This window comes from Sarcophilus harrisii, chromosome 2 (assembly GCF_902635505.1).
Source record: "Sarcophilus harrisii chromosome 2, mSarHar1.11, whole genome shotgun sequence".
NCBI classification, from domain to species: domain Eukaryota; kingdom Metazoa; phylum Chordata; class Mammalia; order Dasyuromorphia; family Dasyuridae; genus Sarcophilus; species Sarcophilus harrisii.
The window spans coordinates 113118259-113140827 of NC_045427.1; the positions used below are offsets into that span (position 1 = coordinate 113118259).

At 36.8% G+C, this 22569-nt stretch overlaps 1 protein-coding gene across 1 annotated transcript; it reads right to left on the reverse strand.

Moving 5' to 3' along the window:
* Nucleotides 1-3021: 3021 nt before the first annotated feature.
* On the reverse strand, nt 3022-21223 carry PROKR1 (prokineticin receptor 1). The gene is made up of 3 exons (XM_003758214.2): nt 20533-21223; nt 17299-17923; nt 3022-6395 (listed from the first exon to the last, which is right to left on the reverse strand). Exons 2-3 carry the CDS (start codon nt 17769-17771, stop codon nt 5699-5701), a joined length of 1170 nt encoding a protein of 389 aa, XP_003758262.1. The 5' UTR covers nt 17772-17923; nt 20533-21223; the 3' UTR covers nt 3022-5698.
* Between the last annotated feature and the right edge of the window lie 1346 nt (nt 21224-22569).

Genomic DNA, 22569 nt, shown 5'->3' on the forward strand with positions numbered 1-22569 from the left:
GAATAGGAAATTGTTGTCACTCAGATGTCACCTTTGATTTCCTTAAGTACTTCCATTGCAGAACCAAGGCTTATTTCAACCTCATTTCCAGGACCCAAGCAATTCTTTCCTTTTCCCCTTTTCTCCTCATTGTCAACCTTTCAAGTATCTGAAGACATCTATCATGGTGTCCTGGCTCTCCTTATGCCCAGTCTTCTTTTCTATAGTCCAAGTATTCTAGTTTTTCCAATAACTCACAAGGGGTATGAACTCAATGCTTTTACCCATTATGATTGCCCTTCTCTGGACATTTTCTAACAGATAAATATCTCCTATGAATTGTGGGCTTCATAACTAAAAAATGTTCTCCAGATATACAACCAGGGAGATTATAGCTAGTCTTTCATCTTCTTTAAGTTGGAAGTTATCTTCCTATCTCTCTCTCTTTCTCATACATACTTAATAGTATTTTATTTTTCCAACCACATATATAGTTTTCAACATTCATTTTTATAAGATTTTGAATTCCAAATTTTTTCTCTCCCTCCCCTCTCTGCCTCTTCCTCAAGACACCAAGCAATTTGATACAGTTTATACATGCACAATCATGTTAAATAAATTTCCACATTAATCATGTTGTAAAAGAAGAATCAGAACAACTGGGAAAACCATGAAAAAGAATATTAAAAAAGAAATAAAAAGAGTATACTTCAATTTGCATTCAAGTTCCATAGTTTTTTACCTGGATGTGAATAGTATTTTCTATCATGAATCTTTTAGAATTGTTTTGGATCACTATATTGCTGGAACAAAGTAAATCATAGTTGATCATTACATAATGTTGTTACTTTGTACAATGCTTTTCTGGGTTGTTCACTTTACTCAGCTTCAGTTCACATAACTCCAGGTTTTTCTGAAATTCACTTGCTCATTATTTCTTACAGAACAATAGAATTCCATTCCATTCTATACATTATATTACATATCACAACTTTGTTCAACTATTTCCCAAAAGATGGGCACCCCCTCAATTTTCAATTCTTTGCTATCACAAAAAGAGCTGCTGCAAGCATTTTTGTACATATAGGTCCTTTCCTCTTTTCTTAATGATTTCTTTGCAATAGACCTAGTAGTGGTATTGCTGGATAAAAGTATACACAATTTTGTAGCCCTCTGGGCATAGTTCCAAAATGTTCTGCAGAACAGCTGGATCAATTCACAACTCTACCAACAAAGCATTAATGCTCTAATTTTCCCACATCTTTTTCAACATTTATCATTTTTCTTTTTTAATATATTAGCCAGTCTGATAGGTGTGAGGTGGTACCTCAGAGTTGTTTTAACTCTCATTTCTCTAATTAATAGTGATTTTGAATATTTTTCCATATGCCTATACATAGTTTAAATTTAATCTGAAAACTGCCTGTTAATATGCTTTGACCATTTATCAATTGGGAAATGACTTGTATTCTTGTAACTTTGAGCCATTTCTTTATAAATTTTATAAATGAGGCCTTTATCAGAAACAATGACTGTAAAAATTATACGTTTTCTTTCCTTTGAATTTTGGTTGTGTTACTTTTCTTTGTGTAAAATTTTTAATTTAATCAGAATTATCCATTTTGCATTTCATAATGTTCTCTAACTTTTGTATGGTTAAGTTATACCTCTCAATGCAACCCAAGGTCAAATTACATATTTGACTACCATAAGACCTTGCTGACTGATATTGAATGTTTAGTCCACTAAAACTTACAGATATTTTTCAATTAAGCTACTATCTGGCCATACCTATCTCATCTTATTCTTATTTAAGTTAAACATATATACACACACACATATATATGTGAAAGAAGGAGGAAATGGAGTAGGCAAAAAGGGAGAAAAGGAGAGAGGGAAATAAAGACAGAAACAGAGAAAGAACATTTAGGAAGACTTACATCCTGCTACAATATCTTACTAGCTTTGTGACTTATACTTAACCCATCTCAGCCTTGATTTTGCTATCTATACAATGGGCATAATAATAGCATCTCCTTCATAGGGTTGTTACAAAGAATAAAAGGTATGTGTGTGTGTGTATACATATATTTACATACATACATATACATTTATAGTACTTTGCAAATATTAACTATTATTTTTACATGTAATACTATGATTCTATATTGTTTAAATCTATAAAAGGAGAAATGAGCTGATTTGGAGGCATAAACTACAAAATCATTATATTATCTAAGAAATGAAATTCATTTCTAGTTTTCTAATTATTTCATCAATTCTTTAGCCTTCATATTTAGTTAGTATGGGATTGTTTTCATACTTGAGGATCTTACAGATGTGATTGTATTATCTTTCAGCCTCTTCAATTTCTGAAGTAATTTGTTTAAAATTATGTAAATAGTAGCCCATCTTTTAATTTAAAAAAAAAAGTTTCATAACAAGTATATTTTTTGTCTTGTGAGGACTGAGGAATTTGCTCAACTTTTCTAAATGTCATTCTTTGCTGATGTGAGTTAATATAGAAAAATAATGTTCTTGTTCAATCATGTTTAACGTTTCATGATTTCTTTTGGGATTTGCTTAGCAATGATACTAGAGTGGTTTGTCATTGCCTTCTCCAGCTTATTTTACAGATGAGGAAACTGAGGCAAACAAGATTAAGTGACTTGCCCAGGATCACACAGCTAGTAAGTGTCAGAGGCTAGATTTGAACTCAGAAGATGAGTCACCCTGACTCTAGGCTGGTCATTCACTGTGCCATGTACTGCTCTAAGTGACTTATCAAAGGCTTTGTTTCTTAAGGTAAAGGAAAAAGCTGAACCTGAATCTCCATACATTTTTTTTTTAATATTTATGTAATGTTGGGCAAATCATTTGACTTCTCTGTCAACCAGTAAGCATTTATTAAGTACTTACCAAGTGCCTGACATAACATTATGAGAAAAATAGTTTTAGCTAAGATGCTGAAAAAAAAGTAAATGTAAGTGTGTGATTATGAGACAGCTTTGATATTTGCAAGCAATAATTCACTAATTCATATAATTTGACAAATATTTATTTAAGTACTTTATACAGGCAAAGCCCGCACATTTCCTGTCAAAAGCAAAGTTGCTCAGATTATTTCTACAACATTTATGTCCAAGTATATAGACACAGTAAAACAATTTTGGGGGGGGGGGGAAGAGAGGGATATCCATGAATAATGTGGTCAGTTTTCCATATCCATTGTTTTACTTGGAAACAACACAAAATTTACATTTCCTAGAACACCATAAGTGGACAATATTTAACAACAACCTTAATGATGATAATTGTGACATTTATATAGTTATGGTTCACAAAACACTGTTAATACATTATCTCATTTTATTTTTACAATAACTGAGACTTATCACCCCCATTTTAAAGATGAAGAAACTGAGACTTAGAAGTTAAGTGACTTATCCAGAGTCATATGGCTTGGGTCTGGGGCAGAAAAAACCAGGTCTCCAGTTCTAGCACTCCATCCTCTTATAATTGCAAATGTTCCTATTACTATGAGAGGGAAGGGGAAGGTTTCATAACAACAATGGGGGAGAACATGGTATTATCTAAAAAGCTTCAGGTTTAATATAGCCAACTCTCAATTATCCTTGCTAATGGAGAGAAGGCAATGGCATGGATCCTACTACTTTCTAAAAAGCAAAACTCAAATAACATCCCAGATAATCCTAGACTTAATTTCTTGGCATTAGAGTGTATTGTGTGATTTGGTGTGTTCCAAGTTATGTTTTTCCTAGACGACTATTTAAAGTTCTTTGCATCCTTTGAGGATACTTTGGCTGGGGAATGGAGCTGAGAATACTGCATGGTGGGAAGAAATTGGTCAGAGTTTGAAAATTCACTGCAGAAAAGAACATTTGTATTTGGAAAAGGATAAAACCCTCACCCCACCCATGCCTTTTATAATTTCCACAGACCTATTTCTCAGTAAGCCTGAACTTTTATGAATACCAATGGCCAATAAGAAAATGAAGTCCTGCTAGAGAGACATATGCACATGGAATAAGAAAAGCATAACCAGAGATGATAACTGATAGAGTTCTAAGAACATGCAGTCTTGGAAGAACTCATATAACAAGAAGTCATATTAATGTTGCTTTTCCCACAGAAACTCTGTGAGGTAGACAGTGTGATAAACTTGATCCCTTTTTACAAATGAGGAAATTGAGGCTTGATGAGGTTGTAACTTGTTCATGGTGACATAGCCAGTATCAAAGTTCCCTGGCCCCAAGTCTATCATGCTGTTTGTTATGCCATTGAACTTCCCAAACATGGAGAAGCTCATCAACAACTCATTCTGAAATCTTGCTGCTGTTGTGGAGGTCACTGAGCCAAATGGATGAGATCATTTGCTCCTAATTGCTTCACCGACCTTGATCTCTTTCACCAGGATGTCAGCTAACCTCTAAGAGAACAATGGAGTAGCTCACACAAAGAACAATGAAGAAAGATTGGAGGTGGTAGTATTTGCACTGGAGTCTTCCTTTGTCCAAAGAAGCTACCTAAGGATAACAGATCACTCTTATTTAGCTGTAATAAGGAAGTCCATATCTTTTGAATTTCTCTTACCAGCAGATATCCAATGTTATCCCAAATCCCCCAGTCTCTGCCATGTTCAGGTCAGCTGGATTTATTCAGTTCATCCCCTTTCAGGAATACTTACATTTCAAAAGATGTTCACTGAGAGAGGGATAGCCTATGAATCATGAATAGTGGAATTTTTGACATGAAGAGAACTATGAGAAGCTTTCCTTTTGCCCTTCATATTATACCACGTAAAAAAGTTGCCTATAGTAAGTTGAATCCTTTTGAAAAGGACCTCTTATCCTCTGTCATCCCCAGCATGGAGTATGTTCTAGAAATTACAAGAGGTACAAGAATACAAAAGGCTGACAGTCTAAATGTACCACCTTCATTCTTTGTCCCTGATAGCACAGGATTTGGTACCTGAACAATTCATGACCAGGAGTAATGTCAGAGAAGATCCATGTCAATATTTGGACAGTAGTCCTGGGAATCAGAAGCAGGACCTAAAACTTAAGGAATACATTTAACTTTCTGTGCTCACCAGCATGATTACTTGCTTGTCACCGCTCTGTCCAAGAAACCAACACTTTATTTTTCATACTCAAATACAAGAAGAAGTCTGTGATTTTTGCCAGGGTAAAGAAATTCCAGTATGTAAAATTCCTCCATTGGCACAGATTACTACTATTAATAGCTTATTAGTAAAATCCAGAAAATGCGCTTGTAGTTTATAAAAGCTAAATGATTTGGTCAGGATTATACAACAACTAAACGTTGAAAGTAGGATTTGGATCCAGATATTCTTTAATCCCAGCTCAGTACTTCAATGCATTGTGCAATGCTGCCTTGTTTAAGAATGTTTTGATTTAATTTATATTTTTATTCTTCTCTTGATACATTCTGGACACAAGTTTATATCCCTAGAACCTAACATACAATTTTATATACAGTAAGTGCTAAATATGGGCATGATGATATCTGCTCATCTATCAAATTGTGAGATCCTAGATTGCATCAATGTACTTGTCTTATCACAAAATATTTGAGCCATGATTCAGTTGGTAACTTTCATCTAATAGCATGCTCTTTACCTCTGATACCTTATCCCTTAACGGATGTTTTATTTCTTTTTTAAAGATCTAATAGATTACTTTAATCTGATACAGTCCACCTCTTCTGTAACAGGCATGCCACTGGTCTTGAGATCAACATCTGCACTAGATTTGCTCCCATTGTATGAAGACCTCCAGCGAAGCAGCATGATCTTCTTAAAGTATTTCATAGTGTTGTTCTTGACAGTGACAAAGCACACAGTATTGATCATGCTGTTGCTCATGGCAATGCATTCGACAATATAGAAAGCTGTAAGATAGTGCTTCTCCTTCACAAACACAGTAGGAAAGAAGTCCCGGACAATGGTGAAGCCATAAAAAGGAGCCCAGCAGATCACATAAGCGGTCAGAATACACATGAGCACCAGGACTGTCTTCCTTCGGCAACGAAGACGTTTCCGGATCTGCTCTGTCTGGAAACCAGGGACAGCCTTGAACCAAAGTTCTCGGGAGATCCTGGCATAGCACAGGGTCATGGTGATCACAGGTCCTACAAACTCAATGCCAAAGATGAATAAGAAGTAGGATTTGTAGTATATTTGCTGATCCACCGGCCAGATCTGGCCACAGAAAATTTTCTCCTGGCTTTTGACTATGAAGAGGACAGTCTCTGTTGCAAAATAAGCTGATGGGATGGCAATAAGAATGGATACAATCCAGACCAATGCTATCAGAAAGGTGGCAGTTTGATAATTCATCCGTGGCTTCAGGGGATGAACAATAGCCAGATATCTGGAGGAGGGGAAATAGTTACAACAATAATTAAGATGATACATTTGATATTATTCTAATTTAAAATACTGTTATTAGGAGTGAAAGAGTTATTGGCATCTTCTACCTAAGTCCTCTGATACTTAATATGAGTGGAAGTCACAACCCTAATTATTTGTGCCAGTGGAATACAGATCCTAGAAGATTCTGCCAAACTGGGAAATCTTCACAAATGGAGTTCAAGGACTATTCCAGCTAAGCTTGGAGGTATCTATATCTAAGAAATAGCCCACTAGGTGATGGATTGTTTTTTGCCATGGTAACTCACCAGCCATTCTATTAAGCAGTTGCAATCTGCATCAATAGCAGAAGTACCCACATGTGTGAAAACACAAATTTGTTTAAAGCATTGAAGAAACAAAAATAAATACCCAGCCTCTCAGTCCCTGAATTTAAGACTCTGTGTGTGATGCAACTGGAAGAAGGAATGTTCAGTTTGTGGGTCAGACACCTAAACATGAATCTGAGCTTTGCCATCTGTCAGACTTTGATTGAATTATTTCACCTCTCTAGGTAGCCATTAATCAGTTTCCCTCCTTTTCTCCCTCCTAATAGTTGGGTTAGATGAGCTTTAAGATCCCTTCCAGGGTTAAATCTATTATCCTAACAGTATTTCTGTAGATATATATTGAGATTTATTTGTAGTTCAAAAGTAGGATTGTCAGTAATTCATAGAGCAGTTGTAAGAATTAATCACGCCTTTCTAAGACAGCACTAGAAAGAGAGATTATTCCTTTCACACTTAGAAGATGAATGAGGAAAAGGAAGAGGGCATATAGCTGTTCAATAGAATCAAAGATTCAGAGACAGGATAGACCTTTGACACAATTCATTTAACCCCTATTTTATAGTTTAGAATATTGAGTCTCAGTGACTTTAAGTAATTTTAGACCAAGATCAAAGAGAAAGCAAAGGACATAGCCAAGAGTTGAAGTCATCATATTCTCTGACTTCAAATCCATTATTCTTTCCTCTGCACTATGCTGCCTCCCTATTTACCTCATTCTCCTCTCACAAATATCCATTACAGTTGGGGAAACTATATCAAAGAAAAGATTTATGATAATGAGTCAAGGTGAAGAGCAATGACTGGAACTCAAGCTTCTTGATTTTCTCTTGTCCTCTTTGCATCACTGAACTATACCTGGTTTCTATTATTTTGATTTGGATAAGAATAAGAATTCCTTGTTGTCTTTTTCCTGAAGCACACTGCTTTTTCCTAAAGTAAGTCAGACAAAAAAATAGCACTTTAGGGAGGAAATGAGCTCATTTATGTGCAAAAAGGGATTTCTTCCTGGAGAGAATCCCGAGTTATAGTATATACAATCCTCTTGTGCTCTGGAAGAATGAATTGAGACTGGCAAGAAAAGTTAATGACAATGAAAAAAATTAAGCTTTATAGGGGGAAAGAATATTGAAGAAAGAATAAGAAGCCCTCCTTGTTTGGATGACAAAGAAAAGGCAGAACTACCCAGTTAAATGTTTTATTTCTCTTTTCTCTGCTAAGAATTCTTTCTGTACTTGAAATAACAGAACAAAAATAATTAAGAGCAAATAGTTACCCAAGATAAGTGAAGAGATAGTAAGAGCACAACTACTTATCTTTAATAAATTCAAGTTACTTGATCCAAATACACTATATCTTCTCTCAGATCTGAGCATATTTGGCAGATGTTACTAATGAGCCATTGTCAGTGAAATATGAACATTTGTAGAGAATGCGAAAAGTCTGCACACCTGGAAAAGGGCAAAATTTTTACTGATTTCCAAAAAGTAGGGGAGAGAACAAAATCTGCAAACTACAGACCAGGAAACAACTTCAAATACTAGGAAAATTTAACAATAGATAGCCATCAAAGACAAGTTATGTCAGACTAACTTCATTTCCTTTTTTGAGTTGCAACCTATTATTTTGAAGCTTGAGTTTGCCTAGATTTTAGTGAATCATTTGATGAAATATCTCATGTTATTCTTGTGGAGAGATGAAGAGATGGGGGTTAGGTGATAATAAAAATAAATAGATTGAGAGTTGGTTGAATGGCTGACAATAAATGTTCAATGCCATTTTGACAGGTATTCATTGAAGTAACCCAGTGAGCCGCATTTGGCTCTGTGTTATTTAATAATCATCAATGACATGAATAAAGGCATAGATGGTAGGCTCATCAAATTTGCAAAAAGATGCAAAATTGAGAGGTCTAGTTAATACAATAGATGATATTCAGGAACCAAAAACATCTTGAGAGACTAAAGTATTGGACTAAATCTAAGAAGATGTAATTTGAATAAATGCAAAATTTTACATTGAGTTTTTAAAAATCAAGAAGTAGTGAATGAGGGAAACATTAACTAGAAGTTTGGTTGAAAAAGATCTCAAGGTTTTACTGGAATGCCAACTGATTATAAGCCAGAAGTAGGTTGTGACAGTCAAAAATTCTAATGCTATCTTGGCTTCATCTTTTCTGGGATTACAGAAGTAATAGTGTCTCTTCAGTCCATATATGTAGTATTATGTTCAATTCTGGGTATGACAGTTTAAAAAGGATATTGATAAACTTGAGAGTTTCAAGAAGAGGACAACCAGTATAGTCTTGAATCTATATCATATAGAAATTTGTTAAAAAGGGACTTGGGTTTTTTAACATGATAAAGAAAAAGGGTCTTATGTAACAAAACTAAGTATTTGAAGAACTATCATGTGAAAGATGGATTGGACTTTTATTTTGCTGGGTCCCAAGGGTTTATATAATGCTGTTTATGTATCATCTCCATCTTCCAGTTCCCTTGCATGTGTTGTATTCTCTCATTAGAATATCATCTCCTGGAGAGCAAGAATTGCCTTGTTTGCTTATATTTTAATCACCAATGTTTGACATATAGTCAGCCTTTAATAAACTATCTATCTATCTATCTATCTATCCAGATAAAGATTTTACTCAATTGCCAATCCCTCCCTCTTTAGCTCTCTGAAGATGTTAGATAAAATTGGATCAAATCCCACCCACTATTTACCCCAGCTGGCTGCATTATTATTCAGGGTGGCTGCTGGAATTCTCTAGCCAAAGTTCAGCCCCCCTAATGGAACTCATTGCCAAGCCTATCAATGCTACTTGGATGTGTATAAAAGTGTCACAAAGGGACTTACACAGGGATTAGTGTGGTCTGAAGTGTGCTAACAATCTCTTCATCACTAAGTAAGGGTCCTCTTGCAAAGACCATGATGTTAACAGGACACAGCTGTCTACAGCAATGAGTGCTCCAAAGCTATTGCTGCTCATGATGGGAACCTAAGAGTTTATGACTTTTTATTACAATTTGGCTCCACCATATTAAGCATAAATGGCAACCTAGTCAAAGAGAATTTCCATATTTATGTTTTAGTAGTCAGCACTTTGATTCTCTTCTTTCCTACCCAATAGCATCTAATTCTTTAGGATATTTCATAAGGAATTTCAAGTTATTTATTTGATAATTCAATCCCCTTGGGATACAAAAATGTAATTCAGTAGAACTTTTAATGCCTAAGTTGCTATTTTATTTCAATGAATTCATTGGCAAAACCTCTACTTTTAAGACTTGGCTCAAAGGAATTAGAACTTGAAGAATCTTAGAAATCAGAGTCATAGTTATAAAGTTGTGAAAGACCCAGAAAAGATCCAACGTCTTTCTTTTACACATGAAGAAACTGAGACCAAGAAAAGAGAAATGACTTTGCTAAAATTTGCTGGATTCATTTTCATTTTAAAACTGGTAATTCTAGGAACTAGCCTCTAGAAAACCATCCCACCCTGGATATCCCTTTATTTTTCAGTTTTCTATGATCACTGTATATCTACCCTAGTTGTATCAGTACTGCAGCTTTGATAGACTATTCCAGTTGAAAAAAAAAAAAATAATACTTTTTTCTGAGCTCTTCTTGTCTGATCCAAGATGAAGGGAAAGGACCAGATTGAATTGAGAGGGGGATGTTGATGGAGAGGGGAGGGATTCTGATTGCCCTAACCCTTGGAGACAGAGGTAGCCCTAAGTCTCATCTCATGCATTATAGTATACAGACTAACCTTGCGCAGCTCATTGTCGATGCTTAAAGTAGGAACATCTGAATTTTCTTCTCAAGGATTGAGAGAACCCAGACTCAAAGAGAAGAATGTCTTATAACCCTGAGTCTCGTTGGCTCAGCTGAAAAACAATTTTTAGCCCAGCTCACTCTGAATAAAAGGAATTCATTGATTAGGAGAGCGCATAAAGTGGTGGAAAGATCACTGTCAAGTGCTATGGAAATACCACTTATAAGTAGCATGACATTGGGCAAGTAACTTTACTTCTCTTGACCAAGTTTCTTCATCTGTAAAATGAAGAGATTTGGCTCGATGATCTGGAAGCGCATTTCCAATTCTAATATTCTGTGGTTCTAGAATTCCTTCCATTGAAAATAGGTGTTCTATAGAACACTATGGACGAATTCCTTAAAGTTTTTAGGAGGGAGCTAAGGGGGGAAAAAAGTATAAGACTAGAAGTTAGACAAGAAATTGGATAGGAAGAGAGGATTCTACAATCTCAATTGATCCTTTTGCTAGAAATTGATACACTGATTATATTCTAATTGTTCCTTCTCTAAGATCATTCACAATGATCCTCACAAACCTGGACATACAGAAACCTTTTAATCAATACTTGTTGAGCGAATGACACTTCTTATTTGTATTTCTCATCCCAATCCATTTCTTTCTGCATTAATGGTCTAAGAAGGATACTTCAATCAGCAGATTAATATTTTCTATGTATCTGCCACCAGCTTGCCCAATGCCCAGTCAGCTAACTGTAGGCAGCATCAGTGACTCATCTCTCAATCCACTTATTGCTGATATTTCAAAGAAAGAAAGACTGAGTGAGCAAAATCCCAAGTAATCAAGGTGAGATGAAGACAAGCCAGCAGATGAATCAGAAAACTGTTTTTTTTCTGGGTACTAAATGAAGTCAACACCATACCTATCTGTCAATCTTTATTGTAGCAGTAACCAGATGATCCATGAAGGCCAATGGAAATAGGACCAGAGAGCCATCATTCCCAGCTCTCTGCTTCCTGAAACCAGTCAGAAACTAACTTATTCATTACCCTGGCATGTTCTAGATAAACTGACAAAAAAGAGTGCAAATTCCCTGTATCAAAAAAGTTTTATCTTTGCCATTCTGTAGATGGCCTCAACAATGCAAATTCCTGTTGGAGTTGTAATTTATATCCTTTTTCATATTCATACCTCTTGACTTTTGGTTAATTTTCTCATACCTACTATTTAATATGGAAAGAAATAAAATCTGTGTTTACCTAATATAGATATATAAGAGATAAATAAAAAAAGATACATTTTAATAGGATAATAGTTACTTAATATAATTTAAGTAATACCTTTTGACAAACATTTTGTATCCCTTGAGGATATTTGCACCCCAAGTTAAGAATTTCCTACTCTATAAGAAACTATCTGTTAGAACAGTGAGGATACAATGCAAGGGAAAATAGCAGCAGCAGCAACAATCCATAATCCCTCTCCATGAGAACTAAATGATCTTTGAGGTACTTCCCAATCACAATGATTCAGTTAATTCTCTTTAGCTTTTCTTCCAAAAATCCCTTTTCAGTTTGGACCTTTTTAATCCACCAGCCTGTTATCCTACTACTCCCCAATAGCAATTCTCTCCTCCAGTCAAATAAGTCTTCTCAATGTCTCTGGTACATACTAAGTTCATTGCTGTCAAGACCTTTGTTAAAGTAATTCCTCCTGAAATTTCTCTTCTCCTTCTTTTTGTTCATTTAGATCCTATACATTCTTCTAAGGCCAGTTTATGATCTACCTCTTCCCCAAGCCTTCCCTGATTACTTTAGATACTCTGATCTTCCTTTTCTCTGAATGTATAATCAAATGAAATAGCATTGATTAAATGTCAGCAACTCTGCTAAGTATTGGATAGGTTAAGATTTACTTGTTTCACATATCTATATCTATATAGCTCTAACTATCCATATAAACAGATAGAGCTTTTTAGATATAGGCTATGTATATCTATTTATATATGTGTGTATGTATATACATAATTTATAATGCATATATGTAATGTGTATATGTATGTTTTATGTATTATGTATTGTATATGTATGTATACACTTTTATTCTATACTTCCCTGCCACATATATCCTTGTTGGATTATAAACCCCTTGAGAAAAATAGCTACGTCTTATAAATCTTTTATAAGTAATCCTCTCACTCTTGCTACCAGTAACTAGAACGGTTTGGGGCCCAAAGTAACAACAATAATATTTATTTAACTCTTTAAGGTTTAGAGAATACTTTACAACTATTATCTCATTTTATCCCACTCACTGTGGGATAAAACTGTGAAATAAATGCTATTATTATTCTCATTTAATAGATGAAGAAACTAAGTCAGAGTGCCCAGGATCACATACCCAGTCATTTCTGAGCTAAGATTAGAACTCAGATCTTCCTAACTTAAAGTCCAGTGTTCTCTCTAGTACCACCTAATTACCTAGGTACACAGAATAAGTACCTTATCATCATGGCTTACTGATAAGTATTTGCTAAGCACCTACTATGTGTATTCAGGTCACAAGTGTTGGGTAGATTGAAATTTAATTTTCATATGTCTATATAGCTAGATCTCTCAATGAATAGATAGCTATTTAGATATAGACATATATGTGTTTGTATGTATGTATGTGTATATATGATATATATGTGTATTTGTGTGTATGCACATTTATTCTGTCCTTTTCTGCCACAACCTTCTCCCCCCCCAATTGATTATAAACTCCTAGAGTAAAATAGCCATGTCTATAAGGGAAAAATTGCTGCCCTTGGGAAGTTGGAATCTTGTTGAAGAAACATGACAGACATGTTAAAAGCCACAACATAAACTAATTATCATTGTTGGTACAAATATGAATGCTAGAAGAGATCACAAGAATGGTAGTACATAGAGGAAGTGAAACATGACTCAGCTTTGTAAGATTAATTGAATATTAGATTATCAGAAATAAGCAGAGGGTACATTCTGAGCAGGGAACTGTTGAGACCTTAAAAATTATCTAGTCCATCCCTCTTTTTTGCAAATGAGTAAACTGAGTCCCAAAGAGGATAAATATTTTGTTCAAAGTCACAAAGGTAGTAAGAGGCAGAGCCATGGTTCAAATAAAGGAAATAGCATGAAGAAAGACAATGAGCCAGAAATATGAATTGTGTGTGCAAGAGACAATGAATCGGTCTGTTTGGTTATAGAAAAGTTGAAGAGAGTATTGAATATTAGGTGAATGAGTTTGGACTTTATTCATAGGTGGTAAGAAATTACTGAACAGGAACTAAGGAAAGGGAATGCATAAAAGAGTGTTTTAATAAGATTAATCATTCATCATGGGTTACAGAGGCCTGAAGTAGGGTAGAGATTGAATACTTGCATACCAGATAAGAAACTCCTAGAAAAGTACAAGTCTAAGAGGATGGTATCCTAGATTAAATTGGTGGTAGTAGGAATTTGAAAAAATGGTAGATATTGTAAAGGAAGAACCAATGTGAGTTGGTTACTGCCAATGTAGAAAGCAGAAAGGGAGGAAAAGGCAAATGATGAAACTAAGATGTTGAGTATGGTGACTAAGAGACTGGTCTGTACTACCTTGGAGAGCAACTAGTAGCCGAGAAAGGAACCTGTTTTTTATTTATTTTTTATTTTGTTAAGGAAAAATGACAAATTCAGCTTTAGATAATATGATACAATGGAAATAATGCTGGATTTGAAAATCAAGAAATAAGGATTCAAATATTGGCTCTGACACTTATTACCTGTGTTGACTGTTGACAAGAGAGATTTGGCCTATTGTAGTTTGCTCCATAGAATAGAACCAAATCAGGCACAAAAGATGCAATTTGAAATGAGTAAAACTTCTTAGTCCCATTTTGAAAATGGAAACAATATTTGCATAACCTCCCTCACAAAACTGTTGTGGGGGAAAAAAGTGCTTTTTAAATCTTAAAACACCATGGAAGGTTGAGCTGTTATTCAACTCAATTCAGCTAGTCTTTTAAAGTGTCTACTATGTGGCAGTCACAATGCTTGGTGCTTATGAGATGAAGAAGAAAAACAACATAATTCCTGGCCTCAAGAGGAAGTCTTATTTCTTTAAGACATGTTGAGTATGAAATCACGGGAAGATATCCAGGTGGAATTGGCCAGCAATGCACTACAAATGCAGGGCTGAAGGGAAAAAAGTTGGGGTAGAAAGACTGAGACTTATTTTGTACTACATGGTGTGAAAAAATTATCAAAATGCCAATTCTTTTCTACTGATTTGTAACATCAATGGTTTCCCCCACCACATGACTCTGTTTAGTTGTTATTCCTATACCAAGTGACTACCTGCAAAGGAACAGTATACTGGGCCATTTTAAGCAGTGAAATATCTGTTTCTTTCTGTGGTCAATCCCGTTAGAAGCTGGGGACTGTGCTCTAACTGTACCAGCAAGCAAAAGTGATAAATTTGAAAAATTTCCCCTTCCCATTTTGCTTTTGTGATCTTCCTCTAAAATGTCAGGCTGCCTTCTTTGTCTCTACCTCTTCCTTTGTCCCACAGTCTCCCTGCAGGAGATTATGGGAACAGAATGTAGTGGGCTTAAAAACCTTTAGGTCAATGACTCAAGTTCCATGGGAGAAAAAGGCATTGAATATAAATTCAATAAGTAAATACTGGGCAGGGGAGGGTCTTAGTTTTTGTCTCCCACTTGTTTTTGGAAACAAGGTTAAATTAAAGGGAAATGAAAAAATGTATGTTATCTAAAATGAACAGATGTTTTACATTCAAGTTAACAAATCTTCAACCTTGTATCCTGCCAGTGCTAGCTGTTTTAGAGCACACAAGCTGAGAGCTATGGTAGAGAAATATTGTTGATTTTTTTTCCAAGAAAAAAGTGTGCTTTCTACATTTTAGAGCAGCTAAGCACATGCCTAGGAAAAAAATGTAGTGCCAGCAAGAGGTCACAGTGAAATAATCCAATCTGCTTTTTCACGGTACTGGCAGATTTCAATGAGGCACAAAACAGCCTTTTTGCTAAGTAAAGGGAGTGGACTTTCACTTTCAAAACTGAGGGTAAATAGCAACCCCCAAATCCCAAACCCACTTTCAGCTTTCCTAAGAATTTCAATAATTAATTGACATCGGAGCAGGGTTCTGAAGTTTAGATGGGATGACCTTAGCCAGAGAAAAGTATTAGGTCAAGGAAATGGCAGAGTTTTACAGATAGAGGTGTGTGTGTGGGGGTGGGGGGATGGGGTATTAATTACTGCCAATAATAAGTGACACAATGCATAGAGTGTTGGATTTGGAGTCAGTAAGGCCTGAGTTCAAATCCTGCTTCAGATATTTACTATGTATATAATCCTGTTAAGTCACTTAATTTCTTCCTTAGTTTCATCATTTGTAAAATTATAGAGCTTTCATGAAATAATAATAATAAAATAGTAACTAATATTAGCATTTACTATATGCCAGGAACTATGCTAAGCACTTTACAGTTGTTCTTATCAAATAATATATGCAAGATGTGTTATATTAATGCTATTTATGTTTATATTACAGTTGTTATTATTACTATTATTAAGCTATAGAATAACTGCCATCCAGAGGTCCCAAGGATAAGAGAAAGAGCCTATGTTTTTATAATGAGACTGTCAGATGATATGACAGGTTTTCCCCAAAATTTTTATCCAATTTTAAACTTCACAGCCAGGGTCACAAAATATTTAAAATGAATTAAGACTTTGGGGACACACTGTATTTCCTTAGGAATAGTTAGATTTTCTTATCTCTTTCTCTGGCTTAGAGGAATAATCTGAGGTGTTCAAAAACAAGATGGTCTCTAAGATCTCTATAATTCTAAGTTCTATGATCCTTGTTGAAAGGAGTCCTATCACTCTGGTGCTGGGGAATAAAGGATAATACTGTATTATCCCATTATATAGAGGAATGGATAGACAGGTAACAATGATTCAGTTAAATCTATACTATGGAAAAGTACTTTAAAATAAAGTTTTACTTATATTGTATTAAAAATGATTATGCTCTAATGATTAAAAACAATCACCTAGTACATAAGTGATTAAACCGTAAAAATGCATAATTATAGCATATATAATAGTTGTTATAGACTGCTCTCATTAATTTCACTTTACATAGCTGTAAACAGAATTCTAGAGGGCTGCATGCAAATATATGCAAATAACCATGCAGATTTATGCAAAAGAACATACACAAATATATCTGCAGATTTTATGCAAACAAATCCAGTAACCTTGTTTTAAAATTTTGCTTTTAACAAAGAACTGACTTGTGGGGCAGAAGGGCATGTCTCTAGCTGATAACCGAAAAGTCTCTCTTGACTTTTTTGTTGCTTAGAATACACCACTGAACCTTAAAATGTATCATAGAATTTCAGAGTTGTTCTTCTCAATCTAAGATTAGGTGAGGGGAATTTAAGAACACTGCTCTCACAAATCAGCAGCTGAACCTAAGCCAGGTAGAATATCTAGCAGACACAGGTACCTCTTGCCAGAGCACAGCTGAGAAACTCAGGACTTGGCAACATCTAGGAAGTATAGATACCTCTCACCAGGTCCTAGATGAGATACAAGAGCTCTTCTTGTCAATTCTCAGCTGTGAAGCACAGCTCTTTATAACATGAAGGACAGTGGGTAAAGACACTGCTCTTATCAGTACTTAGTATAGTGGGAGCACCAAACTATCTCTTTCAATGTTTTTTTCTGCCCCTATCTTCTTACTCTATCTTGTCGAATACTTACCTGTCTACAGCAATGGCCAGCAAGGCATTGGTAGAGACATAGAGGGAGACAGTTCGAAGATAGTTGACAGAGGCACAGAGCACGTGGCCATGCTCCCAGGAGAGCTGGCGGACCACATAGTAGTCCATTTCAAAGGGACAGCATACAATGGCCACCAAGAAGTCAGAGATGGCCAGGTTGGCAATGAGCAAGTTGGTGAGATTGCGCAGCTTTTTGTATCGGGCCAGGGCAGCAATAAAAATAAAGTTACCAATGCCACAGACCAGCATGATGCCCACTAGAGCTACACCAATGACAATCTTGGCAGCAAAGAAAGTACGGGTCTTGGTTACATCCTCATCCTCATCAAGAGGCAAATCATAGTCACCGTAGGTAAAGTTGAATGGGAAAGATGCAGCACGATCTCGATGGGAGTTGAAGATAGCTGCAAAATTGTTGTGTTCACCAGTGGTATTGCCCTCTTCAGATTCCATGATGGTCAATGTGGGCAGGAAGTAGTGAAAGCTCAACAGCTAGAAAATTCAGCCAGGGCCAGAGTACCAAAGGGTTGGGCTTCTAAGTACTTTGCTTTTACACAGCAGGTTACCACCTTTTCCCCAACATAATTGGAATGGAGATATCAGGCCTTTGAGAGAGACAGAAAAACACACACACAAGTAGCAAATACTATATATTAATAAATTATAATTTATTATTACCATGCTGGTACAGGTTTATTGTTTGGGAAAATTCTATGGGCCAGAACTCTGAAACAAGGATTCTTACAAGGTGTTAACCCAAGAGAACATGACAGGAAAGGAAATGAAGGGGAACAGGGCTGACTAGAAACAACCCAATTGGTGACAGAGATGTGGAGATGAACTGATACTCAGCATTGGTTGGATGACTCCAAATAATAATTAGGCACTGGCCTGATGTTTACACATGTTCAGAATAATATGTTTTTTTTAAAAAAAAACACTTTTCCTCAATAACAAGGGTAAAGGTAGAAGATGGCAAGATGACAGTGGAGGCCTATTGGTCCTTAGAAATTCTGCCTAATTTGGCATTCTGAGAATTTGTTTAGTTTTCCTCATAGAGATCATCTCCCTTTGCCAAAGTACCAGATCTTTTTCAATAGCTTAAAAAAGTCACCATATATCCCAGTGAGCACAAGAAAATATCATCTCACTTCTTTGAGTTTTCCAGCAAGTTGATCATACTTGTCTGTAATCTTTGTTTAGAAATAGACTCAAAATCCAGTGTCCATTCTTATACTGATTAGCTATATGTCACTAGACCATTCATTTACTTTTTCTGAGTCCCAGGCAATTTACAAAACAACTGCCTTTAACAAATAACTTTTCTTGGACATAAAAAGGAAGGATGAATTAATGCCCATAGAATCATTTGTATTCTTTGAGGATGGGGCTACATAAAAATGAGGTTGCTGTCCTTTACCCAATCACTGTACTTCAGAAGGGAATCCTTTTTCTGTATAGCTAAGGATTCTTCTTGTCTTCTCTCAGTTACTTCCTAGAGCACTGATTCTATGATCCCTCCTAGTGCAATATTCTCTCAGTAAACCACTCTCAGTAAACCAAAAAAGAGAAGGTAGTATTGTCATAATAGAGTCCTTAACAGGGAAGGAGTCAGGAAAATTGAATTCTACCATAAATGAGCTGTGTCTTGAGTAAAGTGTTTTGTGTCAATATTCCCCATAAAAGTCTCCAAACTCCCTCCTTAAGTAGTGTTCTAGATCAGAAAGAACTCTAAGAAATATTGAACATTTGATGTTGGATTAACCAGTGATTCACTAGAAGGAAAAAAGAAAACTAGACAACAACCAACCAATTCCCTTTCTCTCCACCCTTCTTCCTTCCCTAATTTAAAATCTTCAAAATTTAGTTGGGGCTGTTTCTAAGGTTTTTCCCCAGAATTTGGATAGCCTATAAGAGGTTTTGATTTTTAGAAGGAAGCTCTTACTAGGAAGTCTGGTCAAGAAAACTTTTTGAAAGAGATGGGAAAGGTAAGGGATTCCAGAGAGAAGTTCAACAGGTCCAGTACAGGAAGCAATTCCGAAAAGGGACATTCAAGAAACTGAAGCATGTTAGGTCATTTACAAAGAATGACTATTTTCTGAGATCCTAAAGCAGTGGTTTTTAACCTTTTTTGTTCAATGAACCCCATTGGCAGTTTGGCGAAGGTTAGGGAACTCCTCAGAATAATGTTTTAAAATTCATAACATATTTTAGAATGAATGAATTACAAAATTCATTGTCAAATATTTGTCAAAATATTTACAAAAATAAATTCATGGATCATAGACTAAGAACTCCAGACCTAAAAGAAAGATTAGGAGAGAGCAAGGTAAAATAAGAGAGAAGCTGCACCAGACCTATTGTGAAGCAGCATTTTAAATCCTCTCAATTCCCTTTCACTTCTTCCTTCTCTGAGTAAGATCAGTAAGTCCTTCTAAGTAGATAGTCCAATGTACTTCTTCAATCTCTTTCAAAGCCTGTATTTTTTTTTTGTAAAGTCATCACTTCTGCCTCTCTTCCCTCAGGTACCTTTAAACAAGCTGAGCTATAAGTCTAAGAACGAAATGTCAATATGTGGCATTTCCTTTCTTTTAAAAACTCTTGGATTTTAATCTCAACCTTAGTTTCTCTAGTTGCTACTGCCATTCTGAAGCTAAGATAGTGGAATGTAGATGGGAAAGAGAGACACTTCGCTATACAATTACTAATAGAGAGCTAAATCTAAGTTCACCTTTTAAAGACAGGGAGCAATGAAAACTTTTGGGGGGAAGTGAGAGAACAGGGGAAGTAACCAAAATCATTTGGATGTGAATTTGCCCACTGTTTCTTCCCTTCCCTTCCCTAGTTCCATCCAAAGTCTTTCTCTCTGGTCTCATGGGCGACTGTTTTCAGCACCCACGTTGCAGCCAGCTCCCTTCTGGTACAGTTCTCAGCCTCCTCCGAAGAACCTTCTCATTCACTCGCTGATGTTCTCCACAATACAAGAATTCCAAGGCTGGCTAACAGTTCTTAACTAGTTGTACCTTACTTTTTTCGAGGAGCCCAGAGAGACCGCGGGGAGTAGTACACGGAGAGAGGGAAATTCATAAGCAATCCAAGCTCTCCTAGAGAGGCACGAAGATGCCCTACATCCTCATCAGAATCCCTCCAAGACCCCAGGCTGTCTGATCTCCGTCCCCTTGCTCCCACCCCCAGTTCCGAGAAGCCGCAGTACCTGGATTCTATCAAGCTCTTTGGGCGTCTTCTCTTCCCCTAGAACGGTCCACGCGGCTGCAATGGAAAGGGGCGAGGAGTCGGCTTGTTGTTTTTTTCTTTTTCTTGAAAAGGGAGAGAGGCGCAAGGCGGAAACGGTCGGTTTCTTCACCCAAGGTGCTCCAGCAGAGCCGATCCCTTGCCTTTCTGGGCTCTGTGACGGCTCTTGAGATTTTTCTTCTATCTCTGCTATAACTGGCGCTCCGCCCTCCGCGCCCGCAGATTGGAGGGACCCTCGCCACTCTTCAGAGGACCCAGGCGATCCGGTCAGATCGGGGCTTGGTTCCGGCGCTCCCCCTGGCGGACTGATGATTCACTCTCCTGTTTGCAGTCTGGGAGAGGAGATACCAGGGAAGAAGAAAGATCAGGGTCACTTGAAGAAGGGAGCAAGTGGAAGATCCTATCACTCTAACCCCAGTCTCGGCGTCGGCTGGCCAGAGAGATGTCTAGTCTGCTGAAGCTGGTGCGAGGAATCCTCGGGCACTAGGGAGAAAGCTAGCATTGCCCGTCTTCTCAGCTTCTTCAGAAACCGGCCAATTGCGGGTCAAGGGTCTGTCGATGTTGCGGCTGAATCTGTCAGTGTGCAGCTGCGCTTGGGCGCAAATGTACAGGGGCGACCCTCGGGAACGAAAGTCTCAGCCTAAGCAACTTCCCTTAAGATGCAAGTGATGAAAAGATCCTAGCGGGGGTGAGCAGCGTATGTAAAATGAGAAAAGGAGGGAACTGAGCTCTCGAAACTCGAGAGAAACTTGAGCTCTAGTTCAAAGTCAAAAACCAAAAGATTCTTAGTCTGGAAAATTCCCTCTCCCAACTTCTTAAAATGGTGTAGCAAGGGACAATTTACTGATGTAGTCAACCTCTGCTTTTGTGATAATTTGTTTTCCTAACAGGTGAATCTGGAATAGTAATTTTAAAGAGAATTGAAAGGCCACCCTACTTCCTCTGCACCACTCTTCAGCCCTAAGCCACAAAACACTTCCTTTCCTGGGGGACGTTGATTCCTGAAGTCCCTTTGGCTTCATTTCTTGAGTTTGAGCTAACACGTGATATTGCCCATTATTTAAAAACAAATCTCCTCCTAAAGGATTTCAATGGGAGGCAGTTGTAATGGATTAAATTAAGGAGAGGAAAGATGAGGAGGAAGGGTTACCTGGAAGCAAAGAAAGGGACTCAAGAAGTTGAATAAGGTCCCCTTTATTGATTTCACAATTTTGTCTGACCTGCCCTGGTCATAATGACCAACAGAGCTCCAAAACCAGATGATAATGCTTCCTCCCTCAGGTTTTCCCTCCTTAACTAGCAGCATGGCCCAATAACTAGAATTGCTTGCCTCTGCCTATTCCAGGGAGTTGTTTAGTCATGTCCAATTCTTTGTGATCCCATGGACTCTACTGTTACATGGGATTTTCTTGGCAAGGATACTGGAATGGTTTGCTATTTCCTTCTCCAGCTCATTTTACATACGAGGAAAGGTATACGAAGTTAAGTAAACCGCCCAGATTCACACAGCTAGTGTGTGAGGTCACATTTGGACAGAGGCTTTCTTGATTCCAGATCCAGCACTCTATTCACTAAGTCCCTTATCTTCCCATTTCAGGAAGATCTGTTTGTGATTAGTTTCCCTGAGATTCAGATTCTCTGTAAAATGGAAAAATTGAAATAATAATTCCTTTAGAGCCTTCCTCCTAGGGTGGTTGTGAGCATCAGCTTAGTTAATCAGGTAATGCATTGGAGAATGATAATTGAAAATCCCTTTTAGAGAGGAAGTTCTTGCATCTTGGAAAAATAGAAATCCTATGAAATTCTTCTTTCTGGGAAGTTCATTTAAAGCCCTCATTTTACAGATGAGGAAACTGAGTTTTAGATTCATGTCACATGAAGTAAGCAGAGGATCCAGAACTCCTTCTAAGTATTCAAGTCCTATGGCCCAGTGTTTTCTCCACTATACCCCAAATAGGAGGGATTCACTAATTTAAGGTAGCAGAATATAGTGGATATG

Bases quoted from the DNA above. Each gene is read 5' to 3' on its own strand.
- PROKR1 (XM_003758214.2), bottom strand. From the start codon at position 17,771: ATGGAATCTGAAGAGGGCAATACCACTGGTGAACACAACAATTTTGCA. The intron at 6,396-17,298 runs GTAAGTATTCGA...CCCCTCCTCCAG, and splicing joins CTGGCCATTGCTGTAGACAG to ATATCTGGCTATTGTTCATC.